The following is a 9,736-nucleotide window of genomic DNA, read 5'->3' on the forward strand; positions in this document are numbered from 1 at the left end:
TATTACGTTTACCTAACTAGCAAGTGAAGTAAAATGAACACTGCAATCATGGCTCCAAACAGGAATATAAAATACAATAATTAATATCTTTTAGGGCTGCAGCTCTCGATTCTTTTTGAGTGTATTCTTACCGAATATTCAGCGATTAATCAAGTAATCAGAGTTTATTTTTTGCACTTTAAATAAATATCTTGCATAATGTGTGACGGAAACGACAGGCCTGTTAAAACTGAACAATGATCCCAAACTTTGGACATCTTTGGCAGCGGTCTCTTCGCTCTCACTGTTTACAGTCCGTGTAGAAAGATGCCTGGGGCGGGTGAGTGACTACTTAAACAATTTATTGATTAAACAAAAATACTGGGCAAAAAAAAAAAAATATTTGAGGATTTTTTTTGTACTCGAATTACTCGAGTACTCGTTGCAGCTCTAGTATCTTTACGGTTAAACACTGTCAAGTTAGGTTGTCTGTTTTACCGTAATACACACCGTATAACCTTTCTTATATTACAGTAAAAGGTACTAACACTGTTGAAGATTGGCGTTTTTTCCATATTTTAAATGGACTGCCAAACCATGACAGTAAAAAACAACTTAAATATGCCATTAATACTGTTTTACTGTTAATAGAAGTCTGTAGTATACAGTGTTTTGTGTAAATTGCCTCAAAGTGTCATTGAAATAAAGATTTTGAATGTGTGTTTTACCGTATACAGGAAAACAAGTCTTCAGCTTCAGCTGCTGTCCTCAATAAAAGATCCGACAAAAATGTCTTCTGAAGATTATTTGACGTCAATATAAAATATAATCAAGGGATATCTTCCGAACAGTGGCTTTTTTTTAGTACTAAATTAAATTAAATTCTTGTTGACCTGTGGTGGAAGGACACTGACAAAAGAGGGACTTTTATACTTCAAACATGGAAAATATTCCACTTGATTTCACTGACTTGGACTTCTGTAGCTTCATGTTAACTTCTCCCATCACATGACATTGACTCAGTGAGGACTGTGTGAAGACCGCGTTTATTACAGCAAATAAACCTGTTTATTGTTCACATGACTATTGTTTAAGACGGGCTTGAAACAATCTGAACCCGTCCTTCAAAGCTGACAGACATGTGTATTCACAGGTGTTGTAACGCTGCCTCCTGGAGGCCGCAGTTATAGTAATGCATGAATTCGGTTAACATCTAGCAGACACGCATTGTTTTTCTGTTATTTGCACAGCCGATTTGGAAGTTGATCTTTATATAACAAGTAAGTTGCTAAAATTACAAACATGTCTTTTTTAATCTGTTTTAATTTGAGGTAATCCTCCCTTACCTTCTTGTTTTTAGTGTTTTATAGTTTAATTTGTGTTTGAGCTCAGAACGGGACTTTAACAGGAGGAAGATCATATAATATGTGTCTGTGTGTTTATACTCACCTGTCGAAGCTGTATGTTCCAGGGTGACTGATTGACCTCTTATCTGGACCCGGCACACAGAGACGACATTCATTTCAGTTTTATGACACATTTGCAGTAATAAAAAAAAAAAAGTAAATAAATAACTGTGTGGCTTCCACGTGCAGAAAAAAACGGCACTAATGTCTACATGGTGAATCATACAGCTCCATAATCTTTGTTTCTTTGTCATTAAATCCACACTTGAAGATGTCAGTTGTCTCTTTTGGTTCAGTGTCACCACCAAAAACACATTTTGTAGTGTCACTCAAGAGGAGGTGTAATTACCCTTTCAGAGGGTCGGAGGTCGGGTGTTAAACTCTGGTTGGCCAGGGTCATACACTCTCTCAAGTCCTGATGAACGTTGCACAGGTTGCACTGGCAGAGAGGCCTGAAAGGAGGAGGGGGGGACTTGAAAACTTCAGTACAAGTGTTACATAAAAAAATACTATCAAAGACACGAATGACAAATCATGTGTGTGTTACCTCTGAGGTGGCGCCTCTGTGTCGTCACTGTGCTGTGATTGGATGGTTTGGACCTGCTGCACTAGGAGGTCACAGTACAGACGAGTTCAGACATCTTCGTCTTCAGACAGTCAGGACCTGGTGATGGAACACGCACCACACACCGTGTGTGAGACATCTTTATTTAAAAACATCCACGTAGCATAAATATATTCAGTGAGTCAGAAACAGAAACCTCTTTTATTAGAGGAAGTTGTCAGTTATGTAAAACCGCTAGTCTTTTTTACTTCTCCACCAATAAAAATGTATAACCACAAAAAAAAAAAAAAAAAAACTGTCACGCTCGACACTGAAGCCTTCCTATTATGGTACATTGTAAAAATATCATGTGAGCCTTTATTAACTACAGACTCTGCATTTAAAATCAGCTTTACATGAATTTTATGGCAAACACACAATGTAAAGTATGCAACAGCTGACTATCTTACCAAATGATTTCTCCTTTTGGTTTTTGATGAAAAGTAACTTTCACACAATAAAAACTCTTCCAAAGTAACTGGATTTTTTTTTTGTGTGGTGTCAAATTACACTGATGCCGCACACCTTTAGTTTAACTTTGAGGGTCTCTGGTATATGCAAGCTAAGAGTGTGGTCGCCTGGTCCTGGCTCCAATCCCCAGTCTCCAATCTGAAGATCCCGACAGTTGGGCTGCTTGTGTTTTTATGTGGAGCTCGCCATTGTACTGAACTCGTGATTTTAGCGCTGTGTTAACCGTATTTGTGTCGAGGTATTTGTTTAGGGAGTTGATTTTGTTGATAATTGAGAATTTTAAGAAATAACTCTGGGTACCTTTGTGTTTGTGGCTGTCCAGAGTTCCAGCTTTGGACGAGCCTAAAGCCACCAGCCACCTCTGTCTCTCTGCGGCGTTCACAGCCCGGACGTAAATGCTGCTTCACGGGGATTATCAACTCTGACGCGTGGGATCTGTCGGATGAACTGAAATATGAAGACATGCACAGTGTTTTTACGTTGTTACCGTGAGCGAGGACAGGCGAGGTGATAAGCGGCGGTCTAACCTTTAATGTCACACGGACATCTTGATGGATCCTTTGCTTCCTTTACCGACGTCGTCCTCGTTGTCGTAGTAAGAGATGACTCCGTTCCTCAAGACGAACCCAGCGCGGCTGCCAGCCTGAGGACAGGAAACACAAAAACTATACCAAATGTGTGTCCTGTGTGACAAGAGTGAAGCCAAAATGTTGGATCTTATTGTTGAACTATTTATTACTTTAAATTGTCTTTATTCTGCACAGTCTTTTTCATTATTTGGTCATAAAAATGTCAGAAAACTGTAAAACTGCTGGTCACAATTTCTAAATTCAAAGGCGACAGCTACAAATAGCTACAAACACAGATTTTCAAATCATATTCAAATTATTCTCACACTAGAAAAGGCACACAGAGCAGGTTTCTCTATCACATGGTTTCTCAAATGTTTCTATACCAAGCCCTCAAATAGCAGACGTATTTAAAAACACACTGACAGTAAGTCACAGTTTGTTACCAATTTACCAAAATGTATTTAGACTACAGGTTTGCATATCAGTGACGTGCAAAACCGATTGTTTCTCTAACTGATGTATATATATAAAACTAAAGAAAAAATAACTTCCCTGACATGTTTAGTTTCATTATCAGCCTGATTCGTATCACGTTCTTGACTGTAGCACAAACACGAGCTCAAATGTGACAACAAATCGTAACGGAGGTGAAATGGTTAAAAAAAAAAAAAAACTCTGCAATCGTGGCTCCAAACAGAATCAAGTAGCCGGCTTTGCACCAAATTATTCTATTTGTAATAACCTTGTGTGTGAACTGTGTCTGGTCGGTCTACAGCTGTATTTGGTGGAGCCTGATATTTTCTGAGGTGGTATGAGGGTAAATTTAGAAGGAAGTTAGTTACTAAGCAACATAGTCACACATTTTATTCAGATGAAGGCTCTTTTAAGTTTGGAACACCAGAGGGTTAATGATAGATTAACAGTCCTTCACTTTCTTGAACCAAAAAAAAATAAAAAAATTTTTTTTTTTTTTTTTTTTTTTTTTTTTTTTTTGCATTTTAAATAAAAATACTATTGCATAATGTGTGACAGATACGACAGGCCTGTTAAAACCTTCTTTTGCGGACGGTCTCTTCGCTCTCACCGTTTACAGTCCGTGTAGAACACGATGCCTGGGGCGGGATGCAAGTGACTACAGTCCGTGTAGAACACGATGCCTGGGGCGGGATGCAAGTGACTACTTAAACAAAATTATTGATTAAACAAATACTCGAGGCAAAAAAAAATTATTTGAGGATTTTTTTTTGTACTCGAATTACTTGAGTACTCGTTGCAGCTCTAGTATCTTTACGGTTAAACACTGTCAGGTGAGGTTGCCTGAATTTTACCGTAATACACACAGTATAACCTTTTCTTATATTACAGTAAAAGGATACTAACACTGTTGAAGATTGGCGTTTTATTCCATATTTTAAATGACTGCCAAACCATGACAAGACTGTAAAATATGCCATTAAATACTGTTTTACTGTATAAGTAGAAGTCTGTAGTATACAGTGTTTTGTGTAAATTGCCTTAAAGTGTCATTGAAATAAAGATTTTGAAATATGAATGTGTTTTACCGTATACAGGAAAACAAGTCTTCAGCTTCAGCTGCTGTCCTCAATAAAAGATCCGACAAAAATGTCTTCTGAAGATTATGTGACGTCAATATAAAATATAATCAAGTGGATATCTTCCAGAACAGTGGCTTTTTTTTAGTACTATATTAAATTAAATTTCTTGTTGACCTGTGGTGGAAGGACACTGACACAAAGAGGGACTTTTATACTTCAAACATGGAAAATATTCCACTTGATTTCACTGACTGAGACTTCTGTAGCTTCATGTTAACTTCTCCCATCACATGACATTGACTCAGTGAGGACTGTTGTGAAGAGCAGCGTTTATTACAGCAAATAAAACCTGTTTATTGTTCACATGACTATTGTTTTAAGACGGGCTTGAAACAATCTGAACCCGTCCTTCAAAGCTGACATGACATGTTGTATTCAAGGTGTTGTAACGCTGCCTCCTGGAGGCCGCAGTTAATAGTAATGCATGAATTCGGTTAACATCCCAGCAGACACGCATTGTTTTTCTGTTATTTGCACAGCAGATTTGGAAGTTGATCTTTATATAAACATGAAGTAAAGTCTGCTAAACATTACAAACATGTCTTTTTAATCTGTTTTAATTTGAGGTAATCCTCCCTTACCTTCTTGTTTTTAGTGTTTTATAGTTTAAGTTTGTGTTTGAGCTCAGAACGGGACTTTAACAAGGAGGAAGTTCATATAATATGTGTCTGTGTGTTATAACTCACCTGTCGAAGCTGTATGTTCCAGGGTGACTGATTGACCTCTTCATCTGGACACCGGGCACACAGAGACGACATTCATTTCAGTTTTATGACACATTTGCAAGTAATAAAAAAAAAAGTAAATAAATAACTGTGTGGCTTCCACGTGCAGAAAAACAGGCACTAATGTCTACATGGTGAATCACATACAGCTCCATAACTCTTTGTTTCTTTGTCATTCAAATCCCACACTGTGAAGATGTCAGTATGTCTCTTTTGGTTCAGTGTCACCACCAAAACACATTTATGTAGACTTACTGCACATGAATTAGCAAGAGGAGGTGTAATTACCCTTTCAGGAGGTCGGAGGTCGGGTGTTAAACTCTGGTTGGCCAGGGTCATACACTCCTCTAAAGTCCTGATGAACGTTGCACAGGTTGCACTGAGCAGAGAGGCCTGAAAGGAGGAGGAGGGAACTTGAAACTTCAGTACAAGTGTTACATAAAAAAAATACTATCAAAGACACGAACGTGACAAAATCAGTGTGGTGTTACCTCTGAGGTGGGCGCCGCCTCTGTGTCGTCACTGTGCTGTGATTGGATGGTTTGGACCTGCTGCACTAGGAGGTCACAGTACAGACGAAGTTCAGACATCTTCGTCTTCAGACAGTCAGGACCTGGTGATGGACACGCACATACACACACAGTGTGTGAGACATCTTTATTTAAAACATCACAGTAAGCTATAAATATATTCAGTGAGTCAGAAACAGAAACCTCTTTTATTAGAGGAAGTTGTCAGTTATGTAAACCGCATAAGTCATTTTTACTTCTCCACCAATAAAAATGTAATAACCACAAAAAAAAATAACTGTCACGCTCGACACTGAAGTTACACAGCCTTCCTATTATTGGTACATTGTAAAATATATCATGTGAGCCTTTATTAACTACAGACCTTTGCGTTTAAATATCAGCTTTTACATGAATATTTATGGCAAACACACAATGTAAAGTATGCAACAGCTGACTGATCTTACCAAATGATTTCTTCCCTTTTGGTTTTTGATGAAAAGTAACATTTTACACAATAAAACTTCTTCCAAAGTCAACTGAATTTTTTTTGTGTGTGTCAAATTTGCTTCAAAATCATTTTTCCACTGTTACCACTGATGCCAGCACACCTTTAGTTTAGTCTATGGTATATGCAAAGCTAATAGTGTGGTCACCTGGTCCTGGCTACCATCATCTCTACATCTTGGACACCTGGAGGACTACGATTGGAGCGACACCCAGTCTCCAATCTGAAGATCCCGACAGTTGAGGCTGCTTGTGTTTGTATGTGGAGCTCGCCATTGTACTGAACTCGTGATTTTAGCGCTGTGTTAACTCGTATTTGTGTCAAGGTATTTCGTTTAGGCGAGTTGATTTTGTTGATAATTGAGAAGTTTAAGAAATAACTCTGGGTACCTTTGTGTTTGTGGCTGTCCAGAGTTCCAGCTTTGGACGAGCCTAAAGCCACCAGCCACCTCTGTCTCTCTGCGGCGTTCACAGCTCGGACGTAGAAATGCTGCTCACCGGGGATTATCAACTCTAGACGCGTGGGATCTGTCGGATGAACTGAAATATAGAAGACATGCACAGTGTTTTTACGTTGTTTACCGTGAGCGAGGACAGGCGAGGTGATAAGCAGCGGTCTAACCTTTAATGTCACACACGGACATCTTGATGGATCCTTTGCTTCCTTTACCGACGTCGTCCTCGTTGTCGTAGTAAGAGATAACTCCGTTCTCTAAGACGAACCAGCGCGGCTGCCAGCCTGAGGACAGGAAACACAAAAATCTAAATACCAAATGTGTGACGAGATGAAGCCAAAAATGTTGGATCTTATGGTTGAAACTATTTATTACTTTAAATTGTCTATTATTCTGCACAGTCTTTTTCATTATTTGGTCAATAAAATGTCAGAAAATTGTAAAACTGCTGGTCACAATTTGCTAAATTCAAAGGCGACAGCTACAAATAGCTACAAACACAGATTTTCAAATCATATTCAAATTATTCTCACACTAGAAAGGCACACAGAGCAGGTTTCTCTATCACATGGTTTCTCAAATGTTTCTATACCAATGCCCCTCAAATAGCAAGACGTATTTAAAAACACACTGACAGTAAGTCACAGTTTGCTTACCAATTTACCAAAATGTATTTAGACTACAGGTTTGCATATCATGGTCAGTATCAGTGACGTGCAAAACCAGATTGTTTCTCTAAATGATGTATATATATCTAAAGAAAATAACTTCCAGGACATGTTTAGTTTCATTATCAGCCTGATTCGTCGTCACGTTCTTGACTGTAGCACATACACGAGCTCAAATGTGACACAAATATCGTAAACGGAGGTGAAATGAGGTTAAAAAAACAACAACTCTGCAATCGTGGCTCCAAACAGGAAATCAACCAAATTATTCTATTTGTAATAAACCTTGTGTGTGAACTGTCTGGATCGGTCTACACGGCTGTATTTTGGTGGTACTTTGAGAGCCTGATATTTTCTGAGGTGGTACGTGGTAAATGTTAGAAAAAAAATTAGGATTATACAGGGGTGCAGATGTTTTAACTCATACAGATAGTGTGTGTGTGTCTCCTGTCTTTTAGTTGGCAGGGAGAGACAATTATAGATTAGTAGCAGAACAGGAGAGACAGGCTCGGGGAGTACCATGTAATTTCTTGGCAGTAAACCAACTAAAGGAATGTTATGACGTTTATCTTTATCAGGTGGGAGGTGTCAGAGACAGCCCATTTTTAAAAAATGTATAAGAACCAAGTGTTAGAGCCTTTTCTCTGTGACCCCTTTGTTGTGTGTTGCACTGTTAAACGCTCCTTGTACAAAAATAATAAATTCAGCTTTATAACTTCCTTATTCCAGAGTTGTTCTTTAAAAAATTCTCATAACAGTGTAAATATGACGAAGAAAAACACGTTTACTGACATTAAGACTCTGACGATACATTTGAATACCTAATTTTATTTCATTTACTCTGCCATGTGTTGTTAATTCAAACTTTTATTGCATTTTACCACATGTTTTTTTATTATTATCATCCTTTAGCAAACAGTGCTGTCAGCATCTCGTCTGTTTCTGCTTTTTATGGTTGATTTTATGGCCAGTCTTAAATATTTGAGCATGTTGACAAACTATATGAGTGTAGCAGAAGAGTCAAATCCTGGTCCGAAAAGTTTAAGGACACTTATTCACAGCTATAAAAATAAAAACAGATAAATCAGGCTGTGAGCTGGTGATTGTTGGGTCATGAGCTGCGTGTATTTTGTCCTCTACCATTATTATTTATAGACACGCCACGCTGCCACCGTTAAGGTCAGATGCCACAGTAGTAGTTTATCAGGAGACACCACACACATGAGTTAAATGTTGATTTAATCACAGTTATCAGGCTGAATGTGAAGATAAATCAAACCACAGCTAGCTATCCTTGTAGCTTGTTAGCTCCCGGCTGTAACGGTTAAATTCGCCTTTTTAAGGAGGACTTCCGGCGGGATAACAGGTGTGAGTTACCTGACACAGGTGTGAGTTACCTGACAGTCAGGCAGAGCACTCACCTGTCATGTAGTTCGTCCATTTGTACAGGATCCCCTCCATCGTGTCGCTTTACATCGGCTAACTTAGCGCGTTAGCTTCCTGTCGTAGCTCGAAGCTAACGGTCGCTGTAACGTCTCTCACGAGCGACAGCCGACGCTCGTCGCGAGCTCTTCTGAGGAAGCGCGAGCTGTCTTTCGTGGTGTGAGCGCGTGTCTTTTTGTATCATGCGTGCAGCGTTGGCATGAGGTGAAAGTCATGCTGAGGGTTTGAGTTTGTGTCCGTGAACTGACGAGCTGCTAACTTCAGTCAGCTGATGGAGGAGAGATGTCAACAAAACAGCAGCTTCTCTACGGAAGCGCGCAGGGGCCAATTCACAGCTGTCACTCCGACTACTGCACTGACACCACACAGAAAAACACTGTTACTAGTAATCATATATTATATTTCTGTTAACAAAAAAAAGATACAGTGCTTCGCTGGACAATATTTCGCTCTCATACACAGGTTTGTTATAAAAATAAAATATAGATATATATTTATTATAAAATATAAACATAAATATATATCTATAATTATTTTTTATAACAAACCTGTGTATGAGATATATATTTATTTATTTGTTATAAAATAAATATACTGTATATATTTATTTTATAACAAAGAGAAAATGTGCACTGACCAAACAAAAGTTTACGATAAAAACAATATGTACGATAGACCGGGAATTGAAAGATTTTGTGTCATTTTATTTTGAAATGTATCCCTTGCATTTCCGGGCCTGACAGTGGAGGTACCGACAGTGGAGGTAGGTGCCTGACAGTGG

At 38.6% G+C, this 9,736-nt stretch overlaps 1 protein-coding gene across 1 annotated transcript in view; it reads right to left on the reverse strand.

The window, feature by feature from the left end:
- The window catches only part of plekha3 (pleckstrin homology domain containing, family A (phosphoinositide binding specific) member 3), an 11,237-nt gene extending 1,960 nt beyond the window's left edge, over positions 1 to 9,277 (reverse strand). The window contains exons 1-6 of the mRNA XM_019257841.2: positions 8,934 to 9,277; positions 7,012 to 7,128; positions 6,780 to 6,929; positions 5,865 to 5,986; positions 5,662 to 5,766; positions 5,335 to 5,378 (exon numbers count right to left, since the gene is read on the reverse strand). Of these exons, the coding sequence (XP_019113386.1) occupies positions 5,335 to 5,378; positions 5,662 to 5,766; positions 5,865 to 5,986; positions 6,780 to 6,929; positions 7,012 to 7,128; positions 8,934 to 8,973 (578 nt within the window). The 5' untranslated portion in view covers positions 8,974 to 9,277. The remainder of the gene's footprint in view (positions 1 to 5,334; positions 5,379 to 5,661; positions 5,767 to 5,864; positions 5,987 to 6,779; positions 6,930 to 7,011; positions 7,129 to 8,933) is intronic.
- Positions 9,278 to 9,736: the final 459 nt, after the last annotated feature.

The sequence above is a fragment of the Larimichthys crocea genome, chromosome III (genome assembly GCF_000972845.2).
Source record: "Larimichthys crocea isolate SSNF chromosome III, L_crocea_2.0, whole genome shotgun sequence".
Lineage (NCBI taxonomy): Eukaryota > Metazoa > Chordata > Actinopteri > Sciaenidae > Larimichthys > Larimichthys crocea.